Source organism: Mesitornis unicolor, unplaced genomic scaffold (assembly GCF_000695765.1).
Source record: "Mesitornis unicolor isolate BGI_N332 unplaced genomic scaffold, ASM69576v1 scaffold6356, whole genome shotgun sequence".
Classification (NCBI taxonomy): domain Eukaryota; kingdom Metazoa; phylum Chordata; class Aves; order Mesitornithiformes; family Mesitornithidae; genus Mesitornis; species Mesitornis unicolor.
The window spans coordinates 6,505-24,987 of record NW_010190186.1 but is presented as its reverse complement, the minus strand read 5'-3'; the positions used below and the strand labels follow the sequence as shown (position 1 = coordinate 24,987).

Sequence of the window (18,483 nt, the reverse complement as noted above, 5' to 3'; positions counted from 1 at the left end):
AGTCATTGCCTTGAACTTCTGAATTTTTCTGTGAATGTCACCTTAAAGATGTTTCCAGTATTTTAATTTATTTGGCCGTTCAAGGTAAAGTTTAAAATGCTGAGAATTTTGGCAGAGCAAGCCATGCCCAACATTTTGGTTTGGAAGTTGATGGCGTGATGATGCTCACTGGGGAGCTTCCTCAGACCAAACTAGTGGAAGTTTTCTGAGGGGGAAAAACTTTACCCAGATCAGATGATTTTCCTATTTAAAGCACTGGAGCTTTGTGTTTGTAAGCAAAGACCAACAAAGATCACCTTCCGTGGAAGCTGGATGAGACAACGCTTGGGGTGAAGACAAGCAAGTCACTCCTTTGCCTTAAATACAATGCACTTCCACTGAGGCTGCAGATACTGCTTCTTGACTGGAGGGCTACCAGTTATTTAAATTTTAATATAAACATCCTCTCTCTCTGCCTGCAAATTGTCTCCAAGTGAAAAAAAAGGTGCACTGTCTGGCCTGATGGCTTGCGGAAAGACCCCCCTACCCAGGACACATCAGACCCACTGCTGACCCCTGCATGGCCAGCCCAGACCTGAAGTCTCTGTTTCCCTGCGTGTTCCTTGTCGGTCCTGACACATCCAAGCCCTTTCTGCATTCACTGCACACATGGGTGTCCCTGCCCTGGGCAAGAGAACAGGGGTCCACCTTTGCTGCTTGCTGTCCACGCAGCTCAGGACATCACTGCAGCAAAGGCGAGGCAGAAGGTCTGGCCCACACGTGTGTTGAGGAGGAAAGGTTTCTCCTTATACACCAGGGACCACCTGTAAAGCTGGCTGTTCTCTCCACTGGAGGCTCCTGGCTGTGCAGACCTGTTTGGTTACATGCACTCAAATCCCCAGCTGCTCCTGGTCTGGCTTGAAGCTCCTGGCTCTCCTCCCTAGGAGGAACCACCTCTCCACACCAGCACGACTCTTCCCAGCCAAGGGGAAGGCAAGAGAACCTTGATATATATGGTCCAGAGGACTCCAGTACTCGGATGTTGTATCCTGATGGGAGGGGGGATAAAACCCTCTTGTCAAAAGCCAGATTTCTATCCAAAAAGCCTCCAATCACTGTTTCAACCCCACAGTTCCTATGCTTCAGGTAGAAAAGGGGAAATGAAAAACATCCAACCCAAGGGTAGGGCTGGGGAAAGCCTGAAGCCACAACTGCCCACCCCGCTGCTCCGTTAATTTTTTGGCTTTAGATGCCCCTCCAGCCCCCACAGCGTAGGGTACCTGCAGCAGTACTTGATGCACCTTTCTGCGTGGACCTGAAGGTTTCCAAGCAGGACATGGCAGTGTGAGTCACATCTGATGTGAGAAGAGACTCCACTTTGTGGAGCCTTGGTGGCTTTTACTTGAAGGGAGCCTGCAATCTGCTCTAGTTAGAGCTTTAAGAACGCAGCATTTAAGGCAAACACTCCACTAAATGTATTTCTATACATATATAATTACATACATGCATGTATATAATTTTAAGCACTGATGTAATTTGGGTTCTGCTGAATTCCTTCCTGCTGTTAAGCGTTCCCTCATCTGGAGCGCGTCTTCAGACGCGAGTTAAAAAGAAAAGAAGTATCAGGCTCAGATTCCTGCGTCAAACTTCTGTCTGCCCAAGTTTTACATGAAAGAGATTTCTTAAGTTCCTCCTAAAAATATGCATCTGTACAGCAATACCTTGAAAGGGAAAGAAAAGCACTCATCGCAAATGCTCTGGAAACCTCTCACAAAGATCATTTCTCAGCACCTAACCAAGTTTTACAGCCAGGTAGCACTGAGGCAAGAATACACACACACACACACAAAACCAAACAAAACCCAGAAAAGAACCCAGAAAAAGAAAAAAAGACCAAAGAGCACAGCATCCTTCATCAGGGAGTTGGAAAAATGAGGAGAAAAGCAGCGAGGGCATGGGATCACAAGGATGACATCTGGGCCTGTTGTCTTACGTAAAGTGGTCTGAGAACAGGCTGAAAGCTGTGGGTTGAAATTAAACAGCAAACTTGTGGTGGTGTGGGATAGGACTCGTACAACAGCTGTAACTTGTGTAAAAAGCCCCCAGGAGGAGTACGCTAGGGCTGCGTTAGGATCCCAGTGGTGACACATCTTGGCCCAGGCCCTCGGGTGCCACCACCAACCACCTCAGCTCCGAGTGCTCCCTGTTCCCCCTTGATGCTCATCTCCTCCTCTGAGGATCAGCAGAAACCTCTCCCCCACCAACACCCCCTACTTCTCTTAGGGTGCCTCCAAACATTTCAAACAAAACAGGATCATTCCTCTCTTTGGCCAAGTCCTTCACCCGGGCACTGCTTTTCCTCAAGCACAGAGTCCCCACGCAGAAACCACCGTGCCAGCACCTGCCCTCACCACGTTTAAGATGTCCCAAAATGAAGCTGGTCCCTCCGCAGCCATCAACGGTCCCAGAGGAAAGAGGTTTTCCTCCTCTGTTGGTAGGTGGCCACAGCTCCACACAGATCATCCAAATAATCCATCCGGGAGCATCTTTCCTGGAAAGTATTTCACACTCCTCAATTACGCAGCAGCGCAATGGCCAGCTGGCAGACGAGCACAGCCAAGGTTGCAGACATCCTTATTTCCCTTCCCTATCCTCACGCCAACATCTCTTTTTTCTTGTTTTTGTCTATTTACCAAAACCAGCAGACAATTCGTTTTCGCTCATTTTAAAAAATGAAGCTTGTGTACTCACAGGGACTGCGTAGGAAAAAAAAAAAGGATGAACACGCAAACAAAACGCTGAATTACCACTCTGGAAATTAATTTTAAGAGCCACAAAGCACATTATTCCTGGAAATTGCTTTTATTTAGCAATTATGTTAACACCGCGAGAAGGCAGTTGGCATTGAAAACAAACAGTTCAATTTAAAAACCAGGGAAGTGAATTAACTGCAACTTCAGGGTGCTCACACCTGAATACACTCCACTACCTTGAATGCTTAAGAATCCTCAAAGGCTTAGGTTTTTGTTTGCTGAGAAGAACGGGGATAAAAGGCCAAGAGGAACTGTTTATTTTTCAAGTTATTTATATGTCTTTGCAAATCAAAGTTAAATCCTGACAACAAACCAGCAGGGGAAAATAAAACAACCAAAACCCACTGAAGGAGTCAGTGACAATACTGAGACAGTATTTTAATTTCTTGAAGTTTTTTTTTTCCTGTAAAATGGCTTGTGCTTCCACAGGTCCAACAGCAAAGAAATCATTTCAGTCCATTCCCCACGCCGTATAAAAGACCAATTTTACAAAGATACTCGGAAGTTCTAACACTGTTTAAAGGCAAACATCACTTCTCCATGGTACAGGGCTCGCTATGACCAAGACCTTTCCTATGATCGAGCCTTCCTGGGGCTCTCCATGGTGTATCTGACCCAAAAGGAAAACAAAACCCACCCTGATCACCGTGGCATTCACAGCAGGGACCTCCAGGTGACTCGGAGACTGGTCTGCCCCCCAGGAAAGTGTAACGATGCCCCATTAAATGGAAATATCGATAGTCACTGGTTGCAGCTGTAGTTTGGTTGTCCAAGCAACTCGTGTTTTTGTTCTGCTGTCCATAAATGACAACTCTGATGGAGACAGAGGGTGACGCTCCATCGTCGCTGCCTGCTGAGGCTGACTCCACTGCTCCTGACCACAGCGTCTGCTGCAGGCAAGGGACCGAGAAGAGCCAGGCTCTTCTCGGTGACAAACAATGATAGGACAAGGGGTAACGGACACAAACTGGAACACAGGAGGTTCCACTTCAATTGGAGAAGAAACTTCTTCTCAGTGAGGGTGACAGAGCATGGCCCAGGCTGCCCAGAGAGGTTGTGGAGTCTCCTTCTCTGCAGACATTCAAAACCTGCCTGGACGCCTTCCTGTGTAACCTCATCTGGGTGTTCCTGCTCCGGCAGGGGGATTGGACTGGATGAGCTTTGGAGGTCCCTTCCAATCCCTCACATTCTGGGATTCTGTTCTGTGATTCTGTGTTTGTACCGGGCCTGCAGAGCTACTGCTGCTTTTCATCCTAGCAACTACTCCCCTTCTCCACCCCCCACCCCCCAGCAAAACACCCTTACCTTCTACGTTTTTCCTTTTAATTCACAACACCAAGTGTGAAGACTTGTGAAGAGTGCTTCTAAAAATCAGAATAATGGGAAAACCTGTAAAAGACATTTGTGACTCCCGTTTACATTTTCCTTGAAGGGATAAGCAAGCCTGAAGGTCTCTTTGATTCTCTTCCTTGTTGTTTTCTTTCTTTCCAAGCTATAGTTACTTGTTTACCTGCAACTACATGCAAGTGTAGTTTCAACCACAGTTGAAACCCTCAGTTTCTTTTGGGTGGTCTATGGAGTTAAAAAATAAATAAGTTCACTTCAGAGACGACTGCAGTTTCTCACTATGATACACACAGCACCTCTGCTCCCCGGACAGGCTCTGAGCACAACCCTCAAATTCCAGGAACTGCCAATTAAAACACCAGTGTTGTTGGGAAGATCACGGCTTTTCAGTTTCATTTTAACAAACTGAGGATGCTTTTTTGAGCGTGAACCAGGTCTGAAAGCAGGAACAGCTCCAATCTCATTTCTGATGGGTTCCTGGCATGGCCCTTGCTTCAAGGTGGGTCTGACCCTACTGGAACCGGCTCCACACACACAAACAATCCCACCCTCACAGATTAAAAAACAAAAAGCCTTAATTACTCTGCTAAGACAGTGCTATTACTGTAACCTGAGGCACAAAGTGACCACACTTGAAAAAAATCCATGATTAAAATGCAGTATCATTAACTCTTTTGTACAACTTGGACCACAATTCAAGAGCAACGCTCACCACTCAGTCTCAGTCGTCTACTTAAGACTTCAGCACTATCAGGAAGCTGCCAGGAAAAAGGAATGTGTTACAGCTGCAGTGCGCATGGATATGACAGACTTTGGGGTTGTTTGTTGTTTTTTTTTTTTTAAAAAAGATCAGACACAAAAAATACTTTTAGCAGTCAAAGCTGGTTTTGATGGTTTCGAAGCATTCACAGTCAGCAGTAAGAGGTGACAAGTCCTCACAGAACACATTGCCAGCATTGGAAATGGAACCCAAGAAACACTGAAACACTGAAAGTTTCAACACAAAGTCTGGGGGTGGTTCTCAAGTTTACTCACTGCAAACAGAACCAGTTTTCTTTATCCAGAAACTACTTCTGCCTGTTGAGTTACCAGAGCGGTGAAGGTGTGTGTTTACTGAGACGGGGGAAGAAGAGAGGGATAAGCAGCCAAGCAGTTCCCCATTTGATCAGAGCAGCACATGTGGCAGTAGTGTTTGAGAAAAATAACACTACAAACACCTCTGTCGTCCCAGTAAATCCAGCTCTGCGGGACTCACCCTGGATTTGAATACTGGTTAATGGCAAAGTACCTAGATTCATGCAAAGGAAGCATGGAAGTTTTCCTTCCTGCAGTATTTGTTGCATTATACAGAATTGCCAACAGTGAAAGAAACTTCTCTTGCTTAAAGCAGTCTTTTCCGAAGCACACTTCCCTCAGATACAAACCATCGGCCAGTCTCCCACTCCATGCAAGCCAAACACATCATCACCAGACGGTGTGCCAGCATTTCCAGCAAGGGTTCTTCCAACACCGTACACTCACTTTGCACAGGGTACAGCTACAGGAAGCCCTGAAGCAGCAGTTAAACTGCCACAGCAAAGGAAGAAAGTAAAGCAGCTTAGAGACGCCTGGGAACCTGCACATTTACAATCCATTTATGCTCAGAGGGAGATTACACACATGAGGGCTGATCAGCTCAGCTGCCACCCCAGACCTGTGAAGCCGTGGTACGCGGAGCTCGAGACCACACGGCCTTAATTCAACAAGGAATATTTCCTGAAAGTGTGTTTTCATAGCATTTCTCATGAGAAATAAAGTGAAAACATTTCGCAGAATCCAGCAAGGAGGAGGTGGAGGTGTGCCTGCCTCTCCCAGATGAGGTATATGCTAAATAGAAATAATGCTGTACTATGCATGTGGGACCTGAGGAGCTCGGACTGAATATCAACAAGGAAGAGGCACCTTCACGTTTGTGACAGAAAGCACAACAAGGAATCGAAGGCCAAAGGCGGTTCTTCCTGGTCCGGCTGGGCTGCCACTCTTGATGAAGATTAGCCACAAGGTCACCTTGTGGGAGTAAGGACTCGGGATACGGAATCGCAAGAGGATCTCATGAAAAGGCACTAGGAAGAAGCGTATAGTTTTAGGTTAACAAAATTCGTCCTATTTCCAGTCACTGAGTGGGACAAAAACTGTTCAGTTTGGGATTTTTTTTAGAGAAAATGCTGCAGATTTTTTTTTTTTTTACCAGCAAAAGCATAAAAAGAAAAGTAAAGCTATTTTCAAATTATTAAAATGCTGAACATTTATACAGCAAAAGTATATTAAAAACAGCAGCAGACAAAGTATATCCCATCACCATCGGCAAGGGACATGTAAAATGTTTATAAGGTTAACTATAAAACAATTTTACAACCAAAATATGAACAGGCCAATTCAAGTATCTATATATACAGAATATATTAAAATCATATAAATTATATATTTATACAAAGGGCACAAATATAGCAAAAAGCTATAGTTGGTAGAACAGAACTGAGCTTGAATGATCCATTTCATCTAGAGATGGTATAATAGTCTCCCAGTTGTTTGTTTTTTTTTAAACCTGGATAGATTGATACCTCAGATACCAAGAGTACAGAAAGCAAAAGGAAAAAAAAAAACAAACAGCCACAAATCAAAGAGTTATTCCGTGTGAAATGACACTGAACAGCGGGCGGGGTACGTCTCATATGAAATTCTGATTTAATTATTTCCATAGTAAACATTTATCGGCTCTCTCAAAAAGTCAGGAATTTCAAGTGATCCACTTCAGTGCACCGCCCTGGTGCACATATTTGATTACATTTGACTGTTGTTTGATTTGCAAACATTTGATGGGGAAAAAAAAAAAGTGGATACAAACACATCTCAATCTGCAAGAAAAAGGTGACAGATGGCAGCAAGTTGAAAACCAAACAAAAATGCTCAGCTGAACTAGAAACCATGCTCTCCTTACAGCATGTTGGCTAGTAAGTGAGCTTAAATAAAAAATAACTTACTTTCAATTGCTTTTTTTATTTCAAAACATGACAGCAGATAACCACAATCCACTGAAGCACTTGAGAATCTAAACGGTCCCATCCAAGGGCTTATATTTAAACATGAACTGAGTGCTTGCCTGAATCCAGGTCTATGTAAGTAAGTTCTGTATAAGCCGTACCTCAACCTTCTGTCTTGCTGCGGCACTTCCCCTTCATCAATGTGGTTTTTAAAGGCTCGCTACGTCTCAATGAACCCAACAGTTCTGGGCATGCAAGGAGCAGTTAGGGCAAGCTAAGTTAGGCAGAAATAAAAAGGGTACGCTACACATGTACAGAACATTGGAGTTAAAAAACCAGAACTAAGTATGTAAGAAAGGAAAACAGCTTCACCAGATGCAGGTTAAATGCATTAAAAAAAAAAAAGAAAGAAAAAAACGCGGCCATATACCATACATAATGAACAGTGGACATCTATTACACTGAAAGGAAATCAATGCAAACAGGATTTCCTCAGTTTCAAGTAATCCTTGATGCCTTTTTGGCCAGCTGTGTTACACCACAATAGATATTTTAATAGCTTTTATACTATACAATTTAGGCAGCTAATTTTTCTCTTACATATCCAATTACCTCTAGTGAACATTCACCTCTGGTTGTCCACACATTCTGTATTAGCTCCTTGAGAAACTCTTCAAGTTAAATTATACTGCAAATTAAAGACAGTTACATTCCGCACGTTCCTTCTAGATTTGAAAAATAGGTTTTAAAGGCTTGTCAAAGTTTAGAAGAAAAAACCTTTCCATTAAAAAATCTTAGCTTAAAAAAAAAATCATTAGGACACCTTTTACTGATCCAGGGTTCTAATAAAAAGATTACAAATATACTACAATTTGACCAAGAAGACTTCATGAATATGCTGCTTTTGAGCATGCAACACCACTGATATCTGTCTCGTTCCAGGTATCAATGTATCCCGTTCCACCACAGTTCCTCACCATTTCCTCCTCAGTTCCCCATCCCCACCCCTATCACCCTATTAATAACATTATAAAAAAAGGTAAAATCTAAAGTTAGTGGCAAAATCTTCACAGTAAATTGTTAAAGGAAAAAAAAAAATTTATTGTGGTCATCGCAAAGTGGTATCAGTCAATTGGACCCTGAAAAATCAGCTTGATGCAGTTGTGTTCCCCAGTCAGCTGTGTCGCACAAAAAGGGCAGGCAGCATGAAATGCATGAGTACCATGGGGCAGGGGGATTTGAGACCAGTATTTTGCAGTTTTCTCAGAGCACACGTGTCCACACGGGGTAAAAGCATGAGTTGGAGGCCCAGCATCCACATAAAAGCCTGCTTCACAACCAAGCCAGAGAGGCACATAGGGGCCAATGGTTCTGCACATCGGACATTCCCGCTCGTTGGCTTCTGTGTCACTGCGGTGTCCCCAGTTGTGATAGCCGTGAACGTGCCCACAGCTGAGGTATGCCCAAGGCTGCTTCTCTTCCACCACATCTTTACGGTTGATGCTGGGAAATGCTAAAGTGTTTAACCCGACAGGACACTGTGGTCTGGCGGCGTTTATCTCCTGTCGCAAAGCTTCGATGTGTTTCTGAGTTGGAGTGTGAAAGAGTCCATCTGCTGTCCTCCACAGAAGGGTGGCTCCACACAGGTCGATGAGAGAGCCATCCTGTAGGACGTTGGTCTCATTTTCTACCTAGTAGGGGAACACAGGGATAAGTAGATAAGCCCGAGAGCTTTTACTGATAACTTAATTCTGCAAATGTGTCATCCTTTTTGGCAAATCACTACCCTAACATGCTACCTAATTCTGTCTTAGAATTTCCTTGTGGACCCCATTTGTCTGAATCCATCTCATATCCTATATTTAAGATTATAGTAAGCATGGGTTTCTTATTCTGTACTTGTACAGGAGGCCCTAAATTTGCAACCATTCCATGCTATGGCAACGCTAATCATTATACACAATTTTTCCTCCTGTAGCTCTTTGGGAGACGTATGACATTAGTAATCACCAACTTCTCCACAAACACTCCCCACCTCTAAGCATGCTATTTTTCCTCTCCAGGTTCGATTCTCCATACGCCCCTGTCCTGTTTCAAGTAAGTCATGGTAGACTGAGAAGGAAACTTGCCATTCCCTAAGGGCAGTATAAGCAGATGGCTCCCCTGGAATTCCTTGCCCGTTGCAGACTGGCAGAGGCTGCTTGCTCAGCAGATCCTTTTTGGAATAAAACCTGCTACTCAGGACAGAGCAGCTGTCCTGCTACTCAAATACCGTACTTTTGGGGCTTGTGGCAAGTGTAAAGCACTTTGCAGAAGCGTGAACTCCCACAGTGAACCTCACCAACAGTGCAACTCCACAGATGTATTAGAGATAAACAACAAACGTGATCCCAGCTACACACCATGTATCGGCATGGATTTCTATTCTAGCAGTGAATTACCAGTTGAATTTCTCAAGTGACAGGTTCTGCAGCTGAAGCCACACAGGCTCAGCTTCTGAACAACTTCTGAACTACCCCAACTATTCAGGCCCTTTATTTAAGGGCCTTAATTCCATGCAATTACAGCCCCAATGTGCATTGCCTAAAGGCTTCTCTCATCTGACTGAAAGCAGCCACAACATTTTCAAGGGATTATATCAAACGCACATTTTACTTTGCTGAAATATTCTTTAACTTTGTTTAATGTCACAAACATATAAGCAACTTGTGCTATTTCTATCAGTTCAGTAATTAAATATAAATTTTAAAAGGTTCTTCATGAAATTAAAGAGGAAAACAGACCTACTGCCTGGCTTTATACAGAGAAAGTACATAGAAAATACTACTAAAGCAAAACAAATACCCTGGACGTTAAGTAGGTCACATGAAATCATCATGTCAGCCTAAGAATACTATGAATGACAACCAATTTGGCATTTACATTTTAATCCAGTTTAAATTCACAGATTAACTGTGGATCATCTCTGCACAAAACACCTAGATGGCACAACACAGCCAAAAGGTCACCAGTTTACAGTAATGCCAGCAGAAGTCAGTAGTTCAAGCACAGATGAGAGAAGCCTTGATGTGATGCACTTTTCCAATGATTCCTTCACAAAGTAACAAGCTTTCTCCTATGCAATGTGCTCAGTTCATTATACAGTGTGCATTTGGTTTTATGAACTCAATCAACGAATACTGATCACATCAATACCAGTGTGCCATGTAATTTTATTTAAATGAGAACTCGAGTCATTCTGGCTGCAAGGAAGGGAATTTATTTGTTTTAGTATTGCCTTTCTTTAGTAGCACTAAAAAGGTGTTTTGCTAACCATGTACAAAGGGTGCAATTGCAGCATCATCTGTCTCAGTCCCAGAGGCGATGATTGCCTGCCACCATTAAAGTGACAAAACAATTTACGGACTGCAGGCTGCCTAAGAGCAGAACGAAATAGCCAAATTCCATTTCCTTAACTCCTTTAAGCAGTCACTTTCCTGCAAAGCCAATGGCAAAGCTGGAAGGTCAGTTCAGCGCCAGTATGTGTGGTACCTTCTAACACCATCAAGCTACTGGGAACTCAAGGTAGCAGCAGCAAAGCAACTTTGGCATGAAGAAAAGGAAGATATTCCCATCGCCATGTACAATGTCGCAGTTTTTAAAGTCTAGCAGCTGAAAGATAAAGTGACAAAAGGAGCACCTTTATTTGCTGTGAAGGCTCTCAGAACATCCTCATTTCCTGAGCCCTAGCAAGGAGCAGAAGGGGTGAGTCAGGAGGGCTTTTCCAGGTCTGTAGCCACGATAGCATTCTCCTTTCTAGGCTCCAGAGATTTTGGGAAAGGGAAAGGACCCTGGGAAGGAGGAGCTTTGGGAATTCCCTCCTTGCTTCTATGGAGAAGCAGACACATTCTTTCATGGGAACCTCTCTCCTGGTTACATATGCCACAGGTCTCTGGCAGCTGAAATCTCTCACTTTTGGTAAAGGCAAAGCCCATCCTGCTCCATAGGACACTAGAGGAATACACTTAGCAGGGTTCCTCTTACCTTCCTAGTGGCAGGTAAAACAAACAAGCTGCATTATGCAAACCTGTTTTGCCTGCAAATGGATTCTTCCTTTCAAGGTAGCACTGCAAAAAACAGCTCTCTGTGTGGCAACTTCCAGATGTCCCCATGTCCCAGGAGGACATTTCAGAGATGGAGGTTCAAGAGCACACTTTATTTAGCTTTTACACTCTGTGCTATTTCAGTTGGAAAAGTGACATTAGCAAAATAAATTAAGAGTATTCTCCTGTATAAACGGAAACAGAAGAGCAGTACACAGTGTACTGTAACGCACAGCTACTTTGATGATGCCAGTGACCCTATGACTGCATCCGTTCGGTGCCAGAAAAGCAAGTATCCCTTGTTTTGTTTTCATTACCAGTTCCTTTCACCTTACCAGTTTCCCCCTTTGCTGAGCAGATCTGGTTTCCCGCAGAGTGTACACATCGCCACAGACTGAGATTTCCTGCCAGACTCCAGGTTTAGACTCCTCCGTGAACCCTCCTTTCGGATGCATGACCAGCACCCCATTAGTCGTCAACCCATCCATGTGGCCATCAGGATTTTTCCACTTTGCTGCTTTTTCCTGCGTGTGACAACCGCCCCAGGAAGGAAAGAGTTTGTCTACAAGTTTATAGACTAAAGTTTTACACACTAAAGTTTTACTAGCGCTGTCTAAACACAACGTTTCTTCATTGGCAACAGTGATTAGACACAGATTTACAAAAAAAAGCATTTTTAAGAATACCTTGTGCCACAGTGATAAAGTCTTTTGCTCATAGGTCTTCGATTACTATTCAATCTTAAATATTATTGATTTGAACACAGTTGAGCGTCTCTGACTGCAAGTCAGGTAAGAGTTAAGGCCTCAGAGGTCAGTAGCATAGATACGCTGAAGTACTGTATTGCGAGGGGCACATCCTTTTCCATAAGGCAGCTCACGAGCTCCTTGGTGTTCAGCACTAAGAACTGCAACAGCAGCTTTTTCACATGGACTATCAAGAATATATCAAACAAATCCAAAGAAAACCCATTAACAGTTACTAAAGTAGAGTTTCATTGTTAAAAGACAATTACGACCATGAGTCCATGCTGGTAATAAATCAGGCCCATAAAACTGCAGTGTCTACTTAACAGTGCAGCTGGTACACTGGAGTAACAAAAGTCAAACGACAGTGTAAGTTATCAGCTACTACAAGGAAGTTTGGGAGCTTGAAAAGAACAGAGAATAAACCCCAAGATTGCCTGTACATAATTATTAGCAGTACTTACCCCAAGAAAGATATTTTTAGACGAGTCAAATCCAGCTGCAAAAATCCTTGCCGTATATGGGGGGCTCCTGTCACAAACAATCCTGCACGCAAAACGGGAGATTGTGCTCTGCGTAATCTGGGTTTCGTCGTTATTTTGACTTCCAGAAATCGTATCTGTTACTACAAAGTCTATGGGGCTCTCTGTTGACCGCCCAACCTGCAAAAAAATTAAGAAAACAGGTTTTTTTAGAAAAAGCCATAGGAAGAGCAAGCATCGCAGACCAAATTTTGCCAAGTTCATGTTGATGACATCAGTCAACTACTTTCTACTGAATTATTGGATGGCAAGATCCAACCAGAGACTCATCTGTATTACCATGTTTGTCCTAGGCAGGAATACCTCACTGACATGGCAGGACAAACTGTCACCTACTACAGCAGAGGCACATGCTTGCCCAACACAGCTCCAATTAATTGTTTGACAGAGTTCTGTCAACAACATGGAGGTCTCATCACCTTGCTATTTCATAGTCCAACTGCAGCAAGTTATTTACCACCATCTTCTGTCAATTAAGAAAACGCCAGCTTGAAATGACAAGTTTTATTCACATTTCTAGTTCCAAGTTAATTTGCCATGAAAATAAAGGACTCCAAGACCCAGAACTCTGTTATTTTGATACATCGTAACAAAAAGCTACCCACCTTCATGTTTTCAGAATTTGTAGTTCCAGAATAGAAGAATGTGCTGATAAAACCCACCATACGATTGAATTTATTCATAATCATGGGCATGCGTGACTACAGAAATTTAAAGACTCTCTTCAGCAGAAATAACCATAACTGACCAGTAGACAAGAATATTTTCCTATCTTGCCAACTACAAATTTTAATTCCAAAACAGGAAACATCTAGGCATCTGCGCCAGCACTGTGCCCACGTGGCCAGAAAAGCCAACGACATCTTGGCCTGTATTAAAAACAGCGTGACCAGCAGGGCCAGGGAGGTGATCATCCCCTTGTACTCAGCACTGGTGAGGCCGCACCTCGAGTGCTGTGTTCAGTTCTGGGCCCCTCACTAGAAGAAGGATGTTGAGATTCTGGAGCGTGTTCAGAGAAGAGCCACAAGGATGGGGAGGGCTCTGGAGAACAAGCCTGATGAGGAGCGGCTGAGGGAACTGGGCTTGTTTAGCCTGGAGAAGAGAAGGCTGAGGGGAGACCTCATCACCACCTACAACTGCCTCAAGGGAGCTTGGAGAGAGGTGGGTGCTGGGCTCTTCTCCCAGGTGATGGGGGATAGAACAAGGGGAAACGGCACCAAGCTGTGCCAAGGGAGGTTCAGGTTAGAGATAAGGAAGAAGTTCTTTACTGAGAGGGTCGTCAGAAGCTGGAACAGGCTGCCCAGGGAGGTGGTGGAGTCACCATCCCTGGCTGTGTTTAAAGAGCGGGTAGACGAGGTACTTAGGGATATGGTTTAGGGGGTAGACAGGAGCGGTTGGACGTGATGATCTCGGAGGGCTTTTCCAACCGAGCCATTCTGTGATTCTGTGAAGATGGATGGAGGGATCTGTCGACTGAACGTACAGCAAGACTTTATCAACTGAGGCAAATCAGTGCTATTCCAACTTTCAGCATAACTGGGAAAACGGAGCTGAAGTACAAGGAGTGGAACAGAATATTTACTATACAGACACCTTGTGATCAAACAAAAGAAAATTAAGAATATTCTTCATGTGAAACTGCCTTCAATATCAAGAATCTACATTTATATTAAATAACCTCCTCACTAAGCATGATCTCATTCTGCTTAGTTTCTTGCTCTTCCAAGCCAGCCATGGGAACACGTGTGTGGTTTCATCATTAACAAATATCTCTGCAAACTAAATTCGCTGTGCCTGCTTAAACAGTTAAGAAACATGAATCAAGAGGGAAGGAAAGTGATTAATACTTAAACATTATCATCACTGAACTGATAGCGACGGTACAGGGATCCCTCCCGTACTTCTCTTCTGCTTTCAGTTCCACTGTGCAGTGTTAAACTCCAATATAAAATTCATGCCTCGAGTGACAAATCCAGTTACCTCCTCCATATCACGGGTCTCAACCCGAGTACAAAATGTGATGAGCTTGCTGCAGATAAAGCACCAAGGAAATACTAAAAAAGGCCTCATCAAAAACACTTTCTGTGAAAAACTGAAGTGCATAAAGTGACTATTAGAATACCCAGGAGACAGAGTTTAGAGACTTATTTAATACGGGACATTTCTGATTTATATAACCTGACAAGTTGAAGCTAAAACTTATAAAGCTGTATTCTTCTTCTTCCTTGTACAGTGCTATTTCTAACAGGCTTCTGTTTCCCATCCAATGCAATTCCTGCCAAGAGTCAACACTGACCAGCAGCAGGAAGCTTATTCATGACTTCTGACTATTCTCTATCTCAATGTGAAGTTTCTTAAAGGATAATCAATAACAAACATGAAATAAGTTTGTTCATAACAAGTTTTTCCTTGTTTTAGTCTCTCAAAGCTTTTAGGAGCAATAAGGTACCTTATTGGCCCTTAAAGGATGAAACAAACACAAGTGCATGCTCCCAGAGTTCCTCCCATCATACCAATCAGTCAACATGAAAGGGGTCGGACTCGGGGATCTCTAAGGTCTCTTCCAACACAACCCATTCTATGAATGATATGAGCATTAAAAATCTATATACAAAGCTTTTATGTGTTTTTTTAAAAAGTCTCTGAAATTACATGTACTATTTTAAGCAACAAAGCAATTATCTATACATCTGATTTGTGTCACAAGTGTGGCTATGCAGTGTCCAATATTTTAAATATCTCATTTTCTTTTGATTTTCTTTTTCCTTTTGAAAAAGCCTTCTAGAGGATCAGTCCCGTGTATTGTGCTACATTTCAACACTGGAAATTATTTTAAGTGGCCTTCAAAACATGCCAATTTTCCCATTCTCCATAAAAATTCAAAATTTGGGGCTTGAGATCATCAGATACAAAAGCTCCTCAGGAACAAATCAAGAACCTGATGCTACGAACATTTATCCTCCAAAAAATTTAACCCATCTGATGCTGCAGTCAGAGCACAGTCACCACAGACCTAGTTCTACCAGTCAAAGCTGTTCTTTACAGACTTCATTACTCATTTTTCTTCCATTTTCCTCTATAGCACAGAAGACTTTCTTCTTTTAAGTAATTTTAAGACTATATTTTGGGACTCTTCCTGTTAACGGTGTCATATTCCATATTATTTCACTAAGTTACCTCCAATAACAAACCATAAATCTTCCAACTGATGCATTAGACAGCTTTTCTTGCCTACACTCCAGGTTATTGTTAAAAGCTGTGTAAAAGCCAGGCACTCAATCAATTTGCCAGTGTCTGTTGTCAGTCAAGGAATTGCTATTAAAAACGCCCACTCCTCAGACAAGGCAAAACCAGCCAACCTGCCAGCAGATAATTTAACAGCTGCAGATTCTTGGACTTCAGAGAGTTTCTCTCTGACGATAGGGAGAATTGGGCCATGCATGTTCTGAAGGGCTGCTCTTCAGGAAAAAAAAACGAAAGTCAGTTCTTCATATTGAATGTACCTGCTTCTTGCATAAACTTGTAGCTATTTAAGCTGTTGGCTACACATTCTGGCTCCTTGTAGTTGTACAAATAGCTACAGTCAACCCATTTTTGCCCAATCAAACCATGAAGGAAGATGCTGCTTCAACTGATGCATCATCAACAGAATAGTTACTAAAGTCTGAAGAAAATCTTCGTTTTTCACAGCATAGAGATGCTGCAGCATACGGACTTTGGGAGACGCCACATGGAGCATGTCAGTACATTCTTTCTGTTCTTACAGTGTCTCACCCTGTGCAAATTCCTCCTTTAGTGAGCATCAATGGATATCTCAGGGGTGCAGGGGAAAATAATCCCTGGTTTAGATGCAAAGCATCCTTCATCAGCTCCCTTAACCTACTGCCTTTGATGAGGGTCACTTGCTTTGCCTGTGCTGCATCTCCTCACCTCAGGTTGTGAGATTTCATTCGAGTGACAGCTGAGCACCTCAATGTACCTAATTCTTTATCAATACCCCCCAAGGAAAAGCTGCACAAAACCCTAGTGGCGGTTACAATCAAGAAAAGAGCTGTCTATACAATATGACCAGAAAAGCAACCGTTCTGCAACTCTTCTTTATTCATTTTTTTGGTGTACACAAGAAGTGGAAAAATCCCAGCTTTCAAAAATGGCGTTTCAAAATTTGCATACAGGAAAAGGCACAAAAGCATCTCGCAGAGATAAACCCAGAGGATGGGTTACATTTTTCTTGCACTAGTCAACATAGAAAAACCTATTTCAGTTCGCTCTGGCTGCGCAATCCTTCATTGGCAGCAGGAAATGAGCACAACTGGTTTTTAATCCATCTCTGTTTGGACCTAATAATTCTGAAGTCACACTGGGAAAATTTTATATAGAGCAAAAAAGGGAACACATGAAGCAAAGGCATCTTGGCAGAATTATTTCCTCTTCTGTCAGCACCACTCAACTGCTGACCCTTCTACATATTAAGGACTAAATGAGGGGGGATAACGATTTATGGTGAGATGCTCTAATTATAGAGGTTAGTCAAGACACACCTGATTAGTCCAGATTAATGTATTACACAAAGTCTTACCTGAAACATGTCTGTATCTTTGTCGTGAGTATACTCCACCACGACAGTCTGGTTTCTGGATAACGTGTAAGAGATGCTGTGCTGACCTTTACAGCTGATCGCCTGTTGAATAAGAAGAAATATGTCTATTACACACAGCTTCCACATAAATATTATAATCAAATTCATTTCACTATATAAACACCTTCACTGTGATCAAGAAAAGCAGTGTATCGTAACATTTTATTACAAGGCTGGGTAAACACATACAACAGCATTTTTTGTTGCATTTTTAATGGAAAGCCCCAAGGTGCACTTGCTTTTTTCTAGCTCAAAAGTACCCAACACTTGCCATTTTTCCAGCTTAGACTCCAAACACATGGTTTTCTCTCTGAAATTATATTAAGTTCCTAACCCTCGTAGGAACTTGTACCCCAGCAAAGACTTGGGGGTTAGGATTCTTTGGTTTATTTGTTTGTTTTTAAAGCAAGTGAGCAATACAATTGATTTCCAGTTAAAAGTGCCGGGATTTCAGGGATATCATTACAATTAAGTAGATTTCTAGTTATATCAGAAAGAGCCTACCGATTTTATATAAATCATGACAAAGAGAGAGCACTTTCAACCTGTTTTTCCCCATTAAAGGGTGCTACTTACTATTTGTCAAAGGAAACTGATCCCTATAGATAGGGATATAGAGTAAATATATTTAAAACAAGACTAGACTTTTTCTCAAGTCTAAAGACTAATGCTTTAAATGATTAAGTGGTGTCAAAGTGTAATTGCAGCAGCCGTACGATGGAAATGCAGTAGTAAAAGCTTCAGGTCAGAAGCAGAGATACTAAATCTACTGGCTAACAGAAAAATACATGTAAATATAAGGTCTGTATAACTGTACACTATGATGAAAGGTAATGACTGTTACTGCTCAGAAAACACTTTGCAGACACTGAAGTATTGAATTAATAGGTTAATGAAAGCTTTCTGCAGTTTTCTGCTAAGGGGGGGTCATTTTCTAGAAGAGGTTCTCTCACTGGCTCCATTCCTTCACACTGCTCTTGACCTCCAAAACTGACAGAGATGACAGGGATAGCGATAGAAAGAGGGGGAATGGTTTTAAACTGGAAGCGGGAAGATTTAGATTACATATTAGGAAGAAATTCTTCACTGTGAGGCCCTGGCCCAGGTTGCCCAAGGAAGCTGTGGATGCCCCCTCCCTGGCAGTGCCCAAGGCCAGGTTGGATGGGGCTTTGGGCAACCTGGGCTGGTGGAGGTGTCCCTGCCCACGGCAGGGGGCTGGGCTGGGCGGGCTTTAAGGTGCCTTCCAACCTAAACCATTCTATGATTCTATGATTAAACCAAGCCACCAAGTATATTCTACTCATCTGTCTCGTCT

General features: G+C 42.8%; 1 protein-coding gene across 1 annotated transcript; it reads right to left on the bottom strand.

The window, feature by feature from the left end:
* Nucleotides 1-7,387: 7,387 nt before the first annotated feature.
* PELI2 (pellino E3 ubiquitin protein ligase family member 2) lies at nucleotides 7,388-17,276 on the bottom strand. Its single transcript, XM_010186319.1, has 4 exons — nucleotides 17,109-17,276; nucleotides 12,452-12,649; nucleotides 11,577-11,765; nucleotides 7,388-8,850 (listed from the first exon to the last, which is right to left on the bottom strand). The coding sequence occupies exons 1-4, from the start codon at nucleotides 17,274-17,276 to the stop codon at nucleotides 8,284-8,286; spliced, it is 1,122 nt and encodes a 373-aa protein (XP_010184621.1). The 3' UTR covers nucleotides 7,388-8,283.
* Nucleotides 17,277-18,483: the final 1,207 nt, after the last annotated feature.

Coding starts and splice junctions, on each gene's coding strand:
- PELI2 (XM_010186319.1), bottom strand. CDS start 17,276: ATGAATTTGATTATAATATTTATGTGGAAGCTGTGTGTAATAGACATA. Junction 12,650..17,108: donor AAGATACAGACATGTTTCAG/GTAAGACTTTGT, acceptor ATTTTTTTGCAG/GTTGGGCGGTCAACAGAGAG. Junction 11,766..12,451: donor CTAAAAATATCTTTCTTGGG/GTAAGTACTGCT, acceptor TGTCACACGCAG/GAAAAAGCAGCAAAGTGGAA.